General features: G+C 39.7%; 1 protein-coding gene across 15 annotated transcripts in view; it reads right to left on the reverse strand.

Annotated features, from left to right (window-relative positions):
• BCAS3 (BCAS3 microtubule associated cell migration factor) overlaps positions 1 to 16,147 on the reverse strand; it is a 372,112-nt gene that overhangs the window by 121,052 nt on the left and 234,913 nt on the right. Inside the window, exon 24 of one of the 15 annotated variants that reach the window (XM_074845788.1) lies at positions 4,108 to 5,751. The exons of 13 other annotated variants lie outside the window; for them this stretch is intronic. In XM_074845788.1, the coding sequence (XP_074701889.1) occupies positions 5,558 to 5,751 (194 nt within the window). In that variant the 3' untranslated portion in view covers positions 4,108 to 5,557. Of the gene's footprint in view, positions 1 to 4,107; positions 5,752 to 12,881; positions 12,911 to 16,147 lie in introns of those variants that run through there. One more of the 15 variants, XM_074845790.1, reaches the window with a different exon arrangement.

The following is a 16,147-nucleotide window of genomic DNA, read 5'->3' on the forward strand; positions in this document are numbered from 1 at the left end:
CTACTTGTCCTCCAGGAGAGCAGTACCTTGTTTGAAAGCAGACGTCCTGATGTGCCAGGGTACTAAAACTGTGAGTAATGATAGCAGAATCATTTACTCCTCTGCTACTCTGTGCTCATGAGCAAGTACTACTCACAGTGAATAATGGCTGGAGAAACAGGGCCAAGGTGAAGAGTTATTTATAATACAGTAGCCAATGAGTAAGCACTTAGCTATGAATTTACTGCTCTGGCTACAATTTCATGAGAAAATGAGCAGAGCCAGCTTTTGGTTTTCCAGTTTTAAAAGCTATACACCCACTAAAACCTAGTAAAAATAATTCGGGAAGGATTGGGGTAGTTATTTATAAAGCAACCATGACAGAGATCATGTGCATCGCGGCTAAATGCAAGATAATCATAGATGCTTTAGTTTCTTAGATACAGTCCTCAGAATTGCTAGGGCAGTCAGTGAAACTCCTAGACTCATCGTCTTAAACCAGTATCAGATGCTTCCCCCTTTTTATGCAATAAATATCCACTGCGGAGAGCCAAAAGACAGAGCTCGGTGGAAATGAAGCAAAGAATTAGACTGTCATCTGCTCAGCAGTCCTGGGTTTAGAGGTCAGAATATCCGTCTACTTTTTCATATGAAGTGAGTGTACTGTCTTTCAGAGCAAGTTTCTGTCAAGTATACCCTGGATTTGCAGAAGATCCAGCATGCTTATGAGTAATTTTTAATTCTTTTTATCAGCCCAGAACGAGACAAAGGTTATTTCTAGAAATGCGTTACTTTCACCCAAAGTGGCAACAACTTATTTGGGCACATAAAAAAAATCTGACCAGGAAAATATTGGGACAAGATGATCGAGCTCACCACTCTTCTGAATTTCCGACACAGAAACACACCATTTCCCAGTACGCTCTGCAGAATAATTGGATATTTTCCAGCACCCACATCAGGACTTTCTGCTGAGGACCTGCTTATCGACTGAAGTTTGGATGGCATGACACAGCAAGAGACTTTGGCTTGCCATTGCATCTCTTAATGCTGGTTTATAGAAAAGGACTATGTTTTAGTTCAGCCAGCATTTTACCCCACAAGGACATATGGCTCAGATTTGTGATGGAAACGGACACTTGGAAAAACAGAAGTAACGATTCTACAGGACTGCAATTTATTTCTGAATTGTAAACACAGAAGGAATGGCTTCTTATGAAACTTTTAAAGCCAACCGCTGGTTTTACTATCTGTTGCGCTTTCAGTTTGGAGAGTCCAAGGGGTATGTTTTCACCCTGACGTACAAAGAGTCATACGTGAAACTGTGCTCTACAATTTTTCTACATGGAGTTGGCGTTAGTCGCATTATTTCAGTGCGCTGAGCTCGTTGCAACTGGCCTAACTTCACCTTGGTAGACAATCACTGAACTCAGTCAGAGCCATCTGAAAAGCCTAATTAGGCACTTTTGCAGATCCGAAGTATCTTGTACATTTTCACGTGTCTTATGGTTTTAAAAAGCTTTCTTTCCCCCCTCCTTATCTAAAGGCAAGTTAAAACAATTCAGTGTTAGAAAGAAGGAATATAAAGAGTAACAACAGTCTTACATCCCCTGGTCTCACAAGCCTGAAGTTAAATATCTGCCTTTGTACAACTGTTTCCCTTCTTTTATTAGCTAAATATTGTGGCAGCATGCAACTAGAGCACAAAGAATAAAATTACAACTATTTGAGATGAGTGCAACTTTTACAAGAGTCAGATATCCCTAACAACCCAGACAGTCAATAACCCAGCACAAATTAACTCTGGCAAATAATAGGTGTGTTGACCCTAAATTCACGAGGCAATAAAACTTACCAACAGCCCGTTGTTTTAAAATACTCAGGCACTTCTCAAAGACAATATAGTTTTTGTTTGTGAGCAAGAAGATCATTAATTAGGAAAGCTTTTAAAAAAGGTTTTAGTATCATTAGCAAAAACTAATAGGAAAATAAATTAACTTGCAACATCTGACACCAAGTTTGAAAAAAAGAAAACCTGAAGCTGCCTACCCAGTCCATGTCCCAAGGACTACACCCCGCAGACCCACTTCTCTGCAGATCTCCATAACCACAGTAACAAAATTAAAATTTCCTTTCTTATTGCATTTTGAGTTAGAGACGCATTGCTGTGAACACAGATCTGTCGTACAGTGGAGTCACAGCAATATAATTTGAACCAACTCAGTTCATCTCTTCACTTCAACAGCAACGAAAATACGCTTAAAAACACAAAGCCATAATCTCTTCTTCTCGGTTTGTTTTCTTTTTGAGAGCTTTTTAAAAATAGCAGAGCTCAGGTAAAGTTACTGTTCAAAAACTGTCCTATGGTAGGCTCTGGTGTGAATTCTTATTTCTTGAAGGAAAACACATTTTCTAGTTATTTTGAGAGTCTGTTTAAAAATGCAGTATTTTAAAATAACACACCATGAAAAGTAGCCCAAAGTATTTTATGGCTTTGAGTAAAATTCTCTTTTCCCTTCCCCTGGATGCTTGCTAAGAGACACCATAATTAGTCTGCCAAACAATCATCACATACAAAGGAGTGCACATAATGGAATTGTCCACCATTTCAACCATGTCAACTACTGAGTTATGAAAGATTTATACCTACTTCATAGTAAAATTATTTAGTAAATGTCACACAGCATAGCAAAAACCATGGCACATTATTGAGAGGGAGTCAGGTTCAGTGCAGAGCTCCCAAAACCAACGACCACCAAGAGCAGACTCTGCAAGCCAAGTGTTTATATGGCCCTAAAACCATACGATGATGGAACGTGATTTTCTGTTTTTCTAGAAAGAAAGAAAACATAGAATTTTAACTTTAAAAAGGAGGTTGTACAGAAAGCAAAATGAAATATTAATAACATACCAAATTTTGGAAAATGAACTGAGACAATTAAAATTCACTTGTAACTGCAACTGCTCACTAACTGAAAGCCATCTTCTTGGATAGATTACCAAATCTAAGCAGATGATGTGCTTTCCTCTCAGAAGGAAATCTTGAAACAAAAGCTTTGAGAAGTCAAATAATTAACTTGCCAGGGGAAGAAATTTTCCTCTTCAATACCTTTACGTTTGTGTAAAGCAAAACTATACAAAATGCTGATGCAAGCCCCAAAGGGAAACACTTGTGCTGTAGGGCACACCCTTACCTAGACCACCTTAAATCCACCCCCAGCCTACGCCTGGCTCCAGAGCGGGACGTGCCCGTGATGCACCGGGGCCCGGGCTCTGCCTGCTGGGATGGCGTTTATTCACAGGAAATACGAAGGGAAAATTCACGCTCAGCTGCTTAATGAGAACTGACATCGCATCTCCAGAGAGAGAGCAACTTTGGATGTCAGGCAGGTTAGCACAGGGCAAGCAGACGGTCAATAAAATATTCAATAAAGTACTTTGATACAATAGATCTAATATTGGGGAAAAAGCCAGAAGTCCTTTTTTTGGTAAGAAAATGAGTTTAAAATGGTGGTTAAAATGGCCTATATGATATTAACCTCCTAAAACTTGAAAACAATTGCAGCTGGTTTTTGAACCTGTTAATAAAGGCAAAACCAAATAAAGGCTCATGCAGCACAAGATACGCTTTTGTGGACATGCAAAGCAGGTAATCACTAACTAGGTAATTACTAGCAAGTGCACGCACCTTCTTTTACAAAATATCTCCAAAATAATTTTACAACTAATTTTTAATTGTTAATAAAAAAAAAAAAAGGGTATCTACTGATCACCTAAAATAGATGATGCTCAGGGAGACAGGACAAACCTCCCCTAGTCTGGATCCCAGCAGACGTGTGCTGATGTGAGTGACCCGGGAGCAGCCCCAGATGCTCCAGCATCACGGCCAGAGTCCTAGCGCTGGCTTCTCTCCTCCCCTACGTGAGCTAACCTGCTGCTCATTTTTCCAAGCAGGATTCCTACTAGATTTCCTCTGAGCAACTTTCGTGACAGCTCTTTCATGTCCTGCTTTCAGTGACTTCTTGAATTTCCCCCCCCACCTTACCAGATTGAAGTGTTTGGTCGGAAAACCCTGGAGGGATCAAGAAAGCAACAGGCCATATGCAGTGAATCCCTGCAATCATTCTAATGAAGCTAAATCTTTGAGTTTACATAAAAGGAAAATTAAATCAAGCACTGGAGTGGATTGGAAAGAAATACACCAGGAGATGGATAAAGTTAATCATGTTTAGTTAAGGCTAATGCTGACCTACTCAGGCTTGCCTTGCAGATCCTTTGTACTTACTGTAAGTTTGATCTATATGGGCCTACAGATGCACACAGAGCTGTAGCAGCTGCCTGGAATTTCTGCAGTGCTTTACATTTGCAGACTGCAGGGGAAGTACCACTTCACCCCGCAGCATCACTGCAAAGTATCGCGGATGGAAATACAAGAAACCAGGGCTGTGGATCGTGACTGGGGGACTCCTGAAGCCTGGCCTTGTCCTTTAAACCCCCCAGGCAGTAATGTGTTTAATAGAGAAGTCCAGAAAAACCTCCTTCACCTCAGTAAAACAACGAAAGCAAAATCTCATTCTCACTCTTCCAAAGGGAATCCGGGGTTTGACTGGGATGCTCCTCTGCGCAGGAGGCTCCATCCCGAGCAGCCACGTTTCACAGAGCTGCACCTCGCGCTGCCAAGAAACCAGCTACGAGGTGTGTGGGCAGCTCTGTGCAAAGAACCAACCTGCCTGCTGCTCTACACAGAGCAAGAACTTGCTTTTCCCTCTTTCTCTCTCTATAGAAAGATCTTATTTTGTCTATACTGTATCTTGTGGCCTGAAACTTGTATGTAAAATTACTTTTAAGAGAGGAAATGGCACAGGAATTCCTGTCATCATTACATTGATTTGTTTGTTTGTTTGTTTTATTTTTCACAAAGATCTCAACCACATCTCCAGCAGGTGAAGGTAAGAAAATTAGAGACTATGAAAATAAACAGAGTAAGTTTCTTTTTTTTTTTTTTTTTTACATTCAGCCATTCTAATATGGCAACCTCTTCGTGTTTTTTCCTCCTAAAATAAAATCTTATCTTCAAAGAACAGGTGTGCAACGTTTTGACATAAACCCACAACATCATTTCTGACACACGATGGGGAAGAACTAGGGTGTCTTGGACAAGAGGGTGGCTTGCAGCAGCTCCACCACAGAAGCCGAATGGCTGGCGTGCACGGGCTGCTGCATGTTTTCAAGGATGTATCCAGTCCACGGGCCACAGGTTGACTATTGTAGTTCTATCTGACATTTATAATTTAAGAAATTGAGTTGCATTTCCCAAAATGCGTACTTGCATGCAATGCTGAAGCAAATGCATTCCTTCAACTCATTCTGCTTTAACTGATATCAGCTACACAAACTACACAGTCTCCTGATGAAGGAGCAAAAGATTAGGATATGAATCTGTCAAGTTTGGAATATTTTTTTCTGTATAGCTCTGTTACATGACTGAAGACAATAATGCTTCAGTATTTTCTGAGAATAGCTCATTTGTTCTTTATTTCAGTGTTACAGAAAAGATTATTTGCAACTATTCACTTCCTTACAAAATATTCGGATTCTTCAATGAAAAGAGTTTCCCACATTGTGTAGCCACCCACACAGCTCCATCTGAACGTGAATGAAAAGCTGTGCTTGCTGATGTTGAATATGTTAACCTCTTACAGTTCTCCAGCTCCGGGGAGCCACTTTTCTTCTGCATCTGCACAAGGAGAAGTGTTGAACACAAGCTAGATTCTGTTGATTACGTACAAATAAAGAAAACAAAGGCATCAGATGATTATGACTGAAGTGATTTCTCAAGTTCATAAGTTGTTTCATTTCTGGCAAACTAAAACCAAGTTTAAGCTTGCTAAGAATTAATTGCAATGTGTTACAGATCATAATTAGTAACGGGATATGAAACATTTTCCCTTCTACTTTAGGCTACTGGTGTCAGCTTTGACCAGTTCAAACTCAATCAGAAGTCATTACCATTTAATGACTAGTTGTGGTCTATATGCAATAGCCTAGTGGTTTAAGTCCCTTCCCTAATCATACATACCACCACCGTCATAATTAGCACTCATGACAGCAGTCTCAGCAGAGACTAGGGATGCCGGCTGGCAGACATGAAGCTCAGGGTACTTGAACCAAATTATTAAGTGAACATCCATTCCAATCCTTATGTCTTTTTTAAAAAAAAGTGTAATTTGCACCATACTGCTGCTTTTTGGAAAGTCGCCTTTGTTGATAACCATCTTGACACCCCAGTAAACTCTCGTTTGATGCCCCAATCACGGCAGAAGCAGCAGGACCGCTCTCCCCTCGCGGGACCCGCTGCCACAGTGCGCTCAGACAAGGACACGCACGGGGTTGGATGCCAGTGGGGTACAAGGGCCTCAGCTTGGGTGATGTTGGAGAAATGATAACACTCCCAGAGTAGCTCCTTTCTAAACCAGTAAAACCTCCTATTTGCTAACTCATATTTACTAAATGCCTTTAAACCTGAACTACATCTCTTTGCTCTCTCTTGGCTGAGCACATCAGTGTACACCTGCCCACAATGGTGGTTCCTACAGGTCCTCGGACGTTCAGAGCCCCACCACGTGCCTGCTGTGCAGCTGACAGCCAGGCCACGAGCCTGGTACCTCTCCAGCAAACAAGGGCCTGAATTACCTGGGACACAGTATAAACATATCCAGAACGTTCAAATAATCCAAACACACTAAACCACCCGCCTTGCAATCGGACTAAACCACTCTGTAGTTGTACCGTTGTTCTGCAAATCTCCTAAGCATGACCCGACTCTGGCATCAGCTCTTTAAAACCTCCAGCATTTCTTCCCCAAATTTTCCTCGTTTCTCTACTCACACATCTCCGCACTGTGAATCCCAACGAGGTGCGTGAGGCTTAGGCCAACATATCACTTTTCCCTTCCCATCATCCCATTTCACCGTGAAATCTGATTCTTCCATCTGTCCCTTCCTCCTCGCCCCATCTGGTGAAATTCAGCAGTTGCATTAATACAATCTGATGCTCCAGCCAGCGCTCGCATCCGCACCACGTCTGCACTGCAGCATCGCTGCTCGGCTCCTTTAAGAGATCACTAAAAGAGATGTTAGTACATTGAAGAAATTCAGAGGAAAAAAAAAAAAGAAAGAAAGAAAGAAAGAAAGAAAGAGTTGCTGCTCTTTGAGAGCTGGCTGGAATGGAGAGCTATCTTCATAAATAGACAGGAAACAGAAAAGACTAATGTTGGGCAGATGACAGATCCCTGAATTCAGTTAACTGGCCTTCAAGATATGAACTGTTCTATTAAACATAGAGGCATTATGTTGGTCATCCACTTTAAGCCCAAGAGTGATTAAAATGCTGGCAGAAAATAAAAACTGGCTATTGAAGAGCTTGCCCTGAGGTCCTAATTTCAAATCAAATTTTACAGCGCCGCACAGGAACAATGGCAGCCCAGTACTCCAAGTCTTCTTTTTGTCACTTTGTACAAAGAAACCCCCTCAAACTCTCTCAAAGAACAATGGCCCCTCTAGATTCGCAACTACGCCAAGAATGGGCTCAAACCATACAAAAACACATTTTAAAAATACATTTTACACTGCCCTTGACATTTGAGATAAATAGAAGCCAATGCATTGAAATTCCAAGTATTTTTTATATCCTTTCACAATGTGAATTTTTTATTTTCCCCAGTCTACTTGATCTTTGACATTCTGGCCTCTGCAAAAGAAGGACACAGCAGAGCAGTCAAAGAAATTAATTATGTAGATAATTGCATTTTATTAAAATGATTACTGTAGCAGAGAACTCAACAAATGACAGCTACACGAACCTGGCCCCCAGAAGAAATCAAGAGGACACAAACAGTTCATTTTTAATTGAAAAACTTCTCAGCTATTAACATTTAATTATCTGTTACTGATATATGGCACTAGTTTAATTAGCATTTTTCTATACGTCAGGTTTGCTTTTTGGTAAAAACACTTTTTAGAAGTTCTGCTGAGCTGCTGCAGATTCCCTGTTTCTCCAGTCTGAGTTTATTTGAATTTGGCAGCTTGGATACAGACAGTTGTTTCCTAGTGAACAGCACACAAGACCATATGTTTCAACATTTAAGCAATTTAGAATCAGAGGTATAATTCTGAGTGTCCTTAGCAGAAATTGTACATTAAATACCCAAAGGATCTGAGCTCTACAAGAGATACAGCCTTTTTTAGCACTTTTCCCATAGCAACAAAACCACTCTACGCTACTTATATCATATACTCGAACCACAAGCATGCTGAGAGCATTGGTGAGCTGACTAAAGTCTGCAGCCAGACCTTGCAAGGGCAGCTGTGTTTTCAACAGCAAGGGACAAGCAAGTATATAATTTTCCCCTTTCTCTTTCCTGCACCTCTCTCCCATCAGGCGGGATTCATCCAGAATTGCCTCAAACACACCTACGGTCAGGACTCGTACCTGGTTTCTTGATGTGTGGACATCTACTTTGTAAGAAGACATTAATCAATAGCTTCTTTTGCTGACCAAAAATAAGGCCAAACACGTTGCTTGTGTTGCTCTCTTCACTTCTGGGACGAAGAACATCACCAGAACTATGGATTTAAATCAAGATACAGCCAAGGCATGTCTGGCATGATACACCATGCCCTTGTGCTGGTTTGTCCACTCTGCTTTTCCTGGCATGAGGCCACGCAACCTCCAAACTGCACAAGAACATTTTAAAAGTAGGTTCAGAGAGAGAAAAAAACCAACAAATCCTGAGAGGGGGAAAAAAAAAATAAAATCACAAGCTACATCACTGAATCTATTAAAGTCTTCACTGTTTTAATCACAACACCCGCAATAAAACCAGAATGAAAATGACAATCCGAAATGAAAATTTAGTGATATTTCCTTCTTAGAGGATAGGCACAAACCAAGAAATCCAGCAGTTTATCAAATACCCTAAAGAATTTGAGTGAAAGCTTCCTCTTAAAAGTGATGGACCTAACCATGAGCCCCCTGAAGTCACCAACAACGTTCCAGCCCACGTGTTGAACACTGGCTCGCAGTCCCTGATCCTCATGCACACAAACTCGAGACCCGTTTGCCACTTTCTCTCCCTTTTAACCACTCTTCTGAACACGTGCTGCCTCACAGTCACTTATTATTCAATTTTTCACACTACCACTTTACAGAATACTGAACCAGGAAATAGTTTTTTCCAGAGCGAGAACGTGCTGTGCGGGATGTCCGACTGCCCTGTGGTCCCAGCTCCCGACAGCCAGGAACCAGCAGCTCTCACACGGCCACGGCCCGCGCATCTATGGGGCTGTAACGGACTCAAGATTTCTTTTCTTTCTTTTTATTACCCGCCCCCCCATCCCATATATGTATGGGGACTGAAGAGATATGATATTCAAAACCATTTCCTTATAGCTTTCATTAAAACATAACAAATATTAAATTACTAATTATAATTACCAGACATAAAATATTTTCAAAATCTTTTTCATCAATATACAAAGGTTGTTTTTATTTGGTGGAGGTTCTGTCTGTCATTTTGACTTGGTACCCTGGTACAGAAATTCACTTCAAATGCTTGAGTGATTCTGAGTGATTAGAACAAGCAAACAAAACCTCCAGAAATAATTCCATTTGTGGGTATTTCCTTTAACAGCATTAATAACCTAATGCATTTAAAAGGAAGATTTAGAATTATAATTCACTTGTATTTCACAGGATTAAAAATGCAATATATGTAATATAGCCACAGCACATAAGTACAAACATATCAAGAATGTATTTTGACAGTATCAGTTTCTGTTGTGCAGGAGTTCAATGTTGACACCTTTGTAGGTCATTTAAATTTTACTTCAATAATCTACTTCAATGATGTAAAATCCAAAGAAAATATTTGTTATTCAGATAGGTCCAAAAACATATACTCAGTGGGACACTGATCAGGACTGAAAACTGAGTACAGGTCTCTCATTTGGAAGTAGATTTAAAACTAATACCCAGTCCTTAGTGACCCGTACACCTAATAGAAGACATGATCTTCTACAAATTTCTTTACCTCTTGTATTGCAAGTTTATAAAAAAAATGTTCAGTGATCCAGCTAAATTTATTTCTTTACTCTGAAATACCAGAGAGAACTGATATTTCAGAAGAAAGAACACGGAAAGGGACTTTCTGTAGGCCAGTATTTTGTTTCACAGTGTGCCTCTCCTGCTGCTAAAACTAGCAGCATTTTCAGTAGAAACAATAAATACATTAAATGAATGTATGCTTTAAAAGGAAAGCGAGAACGAAAGGAAACGTCCACTCCTGAGAGCCACTGGCTACCTGGGTGCGGAGGAGCCCCGCACGCCCTTGTCAAAGCAGCCCAGGTTATTCTCGTCTCCTCTTTTTCACTAGAAATTCCACCCCGACCCTGAGAAACACTGTCATCAAAACAAAGACATTTCCATGAAACATATCTCCACTGCGAAAACATTTAATAAAAACATTCCCATCCCATTCTAATTTTAATTTGCACTAAGTTTCAATGCGAAGAGACAGACACAGCTGTCTGATTTCCTTCTCCAAAGCACTCTGATTTTTGAGTTCCCTACCCAAACCATGAAATCTATGGGACTTTAAGGCACGCTAGGAAAACTAGTGTTTAGGAAAATTAAGCTTTAACTAACTAAATAAAATGCTGCTTAAATATTACTGGACTCTTCGACTATATCTAATAGCAAGACTACTAAATAAAGCCCTTGCAAGAAGAAATGCACACTGAGGGAAAATAGGATTGTTATTTTTAACACTGATAATTTTGTTTAAAAGAAGATTCCTTCCTGTGTTTCATCATTTTATGTTATGTTCTATTATAGAAACTAATGTGGGAAAAAAAGTTCAGAAAAATTCAGGCCCAGAATATTATGGAAAAAAGAACCACCAAATGTAAAGGTCCTGTAATATTTGGTATCTTTAGATTTTTCTGCACTGGTTCACATGACCCCCAATTTATTTTTAGAAAGGCAGCAATTCCCACTTGGACACGGTGCAATACCTTGTACCCGAATGTTGCTCTGCACAAATAAACCACAGAAAGTGTTGACTTAAAAATAAAACATTGGAAAAGGAGAAAGTTTTTTTCTCTGTGAAAATTTCCGGAAAAGCTGTAAACAAAGGCAGGTTTGGCTCAGTGGCTGAGTGACTCTGTTGAGCTGTTGAGGATGGAGAACATATCAAACCTCACAGAGTGAGGAAATGTTTGTAAAACAGTTAGTAAATCATAGGCAGCAAGGTCACCATGTTTAACAGCAGGAATGACACTTTGCCAAAACCCCAGCTGTGAAAGGGCGTATGTGCACACGGGCTTGTCTCTCATTTATTCTTCTTCACATCCGAATTTTAATTTTTTTTTTAAAAAAATATCTATTTCCTTAAAAGCAGGGAAAATGTACAGAATTTCAAATTGAGGAGGTCTGCCAGGACTGACACACACATCCATCAAATAATCTCAATACCTAGTTTTGTTTCACCAAACAGAACATAAGCTGTTAAAGCATCAAGAAATTCTCTGCAGTCTTGAACCATTTCCCTACAGATTGATACCGACTGACCTTTTTATCTCAGGGACAGAGTTTTAAGTTCTCGCTGCTGCTCTAAATTCACACACAGAAAAAACCCCAACAATCTGGCCTCTCTGACAACTGGCATAGCCAGAAGGTGAAATTATACATTTTTAAATACAGACACTACAAACCCATGTATGAATACAGGGAGTTTAATTCATCTGATGCCAAAAAAACCCAGGGATGATTATTTCAAGTTGAAAAGTTGTCACGAAATCACTTCATAACATGGAGAGATTTATAAAATGACTCACCTGCTACTGTAGAAATCAAACACCCTGCGGTGTGTCACTGGCAGGCAGCATATAGCAAAGGAAGTACTTAAGCACATACTTGACTTCAACTCCTCGCATGTTTGAAGTTAAGCATGTATGTAAGTGCTTTGCTGGACGGGGGCCTAAATGCAGGACAACTATGATAAAAAAAAATTCCTTCCAAATTACTTATATATTACATCTCTATTAAAATGTTGGGGTTTAAATCACAGTTTATGGTGAGTTTTTAGTGTCCTGTTCCTCTGTTCCCTACACTATGAGACGACGCAATCAGGAACTAGGGAGAAAAACTTGGTCTACAGCGATGAGAACCGGTTTTGCTTTTTGGGGAAGAACCCATAGGGTGCTCCTCCTTCCTTTAGGTGGCAGAAAAGTGACATTATAGTTAGTACAAGCACAGCTGGTAGGCAAGAGATTAAATAAGAAATAATTTGATCAATGGCTGTTAAATGTAGGTAAGAACTACAGCATGACATTAAGCCACTGATGTCTGATACCAAAGTTAAATGTCTTCTTGCTTCATATTGAAGGAAAAAACAGGAATAAAGAAACATTCAATTTCAGGGGGGCAGGTTTTTCTTTTAAATTATTTTCTGTTTTGTACTACGAATCCTTTTGTTTGGTCTAGCTCTGCTGTTTTCTTTATAAAGCAAAAGTTTAAGTTAAAATGACTTCTGAATCCAAACTCTGCCTGTCTTGGACAAACTCATAATGTGGTTAAAATTCTTCAAATGGCTCTCTCCTCACCACTGGCCAAACCAAACCCTTCTACCTTAAGAGATTTTTTTTGTGTGTGTGTGTTTTGCGGGGTTGGTAACCCAGCTAAAGATTTAAACTTTGCAAATGAAACTCACACTGCTTTTAAATGCACTTCTAGTCCTCAGGCCTGCTCTGAGCAGCGCTGAGCCACCGCTGGGCCAGCACAGAGGTCCATTAGCGTGGCCGTGCCGGGCCACTGCCGAGAGCCCCGCTTTGGCAGCGCGCTCCGGCGCAGACACGCAGTTAAAGCTGTGTTCCTAGGAAAAGGAAGGAAGGAAATGACTTTAAGCTACATTTAAGTTACTATTTTCACTCGCTTTGCCGCTTCAAAACCAACGATGACTACTAAGGAAAAATATTCATGGTATAAATTTCATACAGAAAAGCTCTAAAGAATAATTCATGAGCGAAGCTACATTTATAGGGGACTTAGTAAGGATCAAGTAAGTTAACACCAAATAATAAAAATTGAGGCCAACTGTGTGTATACGTACATGGCACTCATGCTTCCAACACTATATTTATAGAAACAGGAGTTTCTATATGATTATGACCATATTTAACAAGAACTCTACCAATCAATGTAAGAGGAGGAAGAGGAAATCCATCCTAAAAGCAAGTAACTGAAAAACACTAAGCCAAGAGGGTTAGTTTAGCATTACATAAACCTGAGAGTAACTTAAAATAATTAGACCACAGTAGTGCAACTTCAATCATTTCACCTATCTCTGTTTTAAGAGAGACTCTTTCTCAAATGGAAAATCCTACAGTGAAATGATGGACCTGACTATTAATTAACCAGTCCTGTGTGTTGAACATTTCCATTTGGTTAATCTTCTGGAAAGGAATTACTGCTTCATTTTATGAATTCTTCTTCTTTGCTCATTACATGAAGCTTTCAGCATGTCTGTTACTGTGTGGTTTATTTTTCAGTCTTTTCTTTTTCTTTGGTCTTTCCTGTTCAAGTTCTGTTCAGTAAAATGGATCAGTTGTGCTTTGTTGAGCATTTCAATAAGATTAAATCAACAATATGTTTTAAACTGCCAGTACATAAGTTAAAATTTACCTCCCTTAATCCATCTGATGTGCTTCGCAGTTGTACTCCAAGAACCAGAGATATTAATTAACAGACAATATGTTTACCATTTAATTACTAAAATTTCTAAGGAAAGCTCTTCCTACCTAGTATTATTTTGACACCTCTTGTTTAATGTAGAGCCCTTCCTTCCATTTCCACATTTGAGACATTCTTCTGTCTCTACTGTCACAGAGCTATTTCGAGACCTATTCCAACCCAGCCCATCTTAGTCTGCAGGAATAGGAATTTGTTTATTTGTTACCAACGAAGCTAAAACTGTACTGAAATAGGCTTCAAAAGACACTGATGGAGTTCAGAAATTCACATGAAGCCCTGTTGTTACAGATGGTGGCTTTTCTTTGCCGAGAAGCCTGCAGATTACTGCCACGGGAAGCTTGCATTCTTAGCCCAGCTACACATTTCCCGTGGACAGAAAACTGGCCTCAAGTAACATTTGCCTGCTTATTCCTCTAAGCACTAGATTTGTTACAGTGAAAAACAAACATACCTTTTTAGGTTTTGTAAGGTAGACTGTGTGCCCTGAAAGAGAAGTTTATTTGACCTGGATTCTGGACTTGAAATTATTCAAGCACATCCCATGGATGTTACCAGTCTCAGACGCTTCCTACCAGTTACTTCATGTAACAGTACTTGAAATACTTCAAATGTTCCCTCACCTTGCTTTCCGCTTCTATCAAATGCTGTAAAGAAATGAATTTACAAGACTGACTTTTGTCATAGTTATTCCAATTATTGTTATTTGTGAGGGTTTCCAGCAGTAACACTGCCATACTCAAACAGCATTATTCTTACACATACTAAGCTTTACAGACAACAAAAATTAGAGGTATATCTGAATTATTATTTTGTAAACACAGATATCCTTTCATGCAGGTGTCTTAATGACTACTTTCGGGCTTCAATGCAATGCATGTCTTAGTCTTCTACCTCGATACACCATCATCATCTATTGCTTTAAACTTCTTGTCCTATTTAGACTACCCAGATCCCATTCAGTTCTCTTAATTCTACTGAGGTTTTTCTCACAGAAACTAAACAAGAAGGCACTTTAGAAAATTAACTCTGTCAAGACAGAACTCTAGCAACAATCTTTAGAAGAAATGACACTGCTTGGCTTTGACATTACTGTGTTCTCTTTCTCCCTCCAATGGTGAATTTTTCCGTCGAGCTCATTGCCTTGCAGGTTGAGCTTAGCTCAAACACCCATCTCTAACAACCCTGGTTATCTGGTCTTTGGAAGCACACTTCAGAAAGACAAGAGTTAAGAGAAAAAAATCCAAAGTCTGAAGCTAGCAACTCCAAAAGAAATCAAGCAGTTTATTAATACTTCTACTAATCCTCCTGGTGATTGTTTATGGTATTAGAACCTCTCTAAAGCATCACAATTTTTATATGTATTCTTTTAAGCTGTGAAAGTCTCGAGGTATATTTTTCATTTTAAAAAAGTTAAAATGGCTACATCCAAGTAACAATGTAGATTTGTTTTTTCAGTAAATGTACTCCTAACTGGCCACTGCAAAGCTACTTCATCTTTCTCAAATACCCTTGATGCACGTTTCTATTTAAAATCAGCACTCCTCTTGCACCAGAGCAGGGGCTGGTCCTTATCTCTGGTGGAGATTGCTGGCCCTGGCCAGGCCGGTCGGTGTTTCCAATTTCCTTATATAACAAGGCTCCAATGTCGGGAGGAAGTGGGCAGATACTGAGAAATCAGGGAGGATAAAAAGCACTAGACCCATAACCTCTGAGGTCAGGAGGTTATGACTTCAGGGCCTAAGAGTAAGGTGGAAGGATGTGTTCAGGTAGTTTTAAATTACCTTGTTTTACTGGTCTTTTCCAAGAGGAAGGGAGATAAGATCGGATGCAGAAGATTAATATCGCATACATGAATATATATACACACAGCTAACATGAACTTTACTTCTTTTTTCCAACTGTAGGTAGTTTGACTGAATGTTCAGAAGCTGAAAAATATCCTCTCCCCTGCCACATAGCTGTGATTTCATTGTTAGAAAAGCTGCAATGCTGACAAGCTATCCAGGAACTCTTTTAGCCTCTCTGCAAATAATTGCTTACAGAACCAAAAGATGAATTTGTATGACCATAATTTGTTTTCCAAATACTGACAGGTATGGGTACATGTATGACAAACTGTAAATGGAAAATACAGCTTTAGCCACACACGTAGCATTTTATGCATCTGCATATGCAGCAGGAAGGACAGAAATCCTCTCCCCGTGCACAAAGTAGTAGTGAAGACCCAGTTTTCAACTTGAATGCTCGAGTAATGACTTCATGATCATCAAAGAACTGACACCACTGGTCAGGATGGCATGAAACAAAGAAGTGATAATGCAAAATTAACGATCACAGAACACCACCAGCGACTGTGAAA

The sequence above is a fragment of the Strix aluco genome, chromosome 19 (genome assembly GCF_031877795.1).
Source record: "Strix aluco isolate bStrAlu1 chromosome 19, bStrAlu1.hap1, whole genome shotgun sequence".
Lineage (NCBI taxonomy): Eukaryota > Metazoa > Chordata > Aves > Strigiformes > Strigidae > Strix > Strix aluco.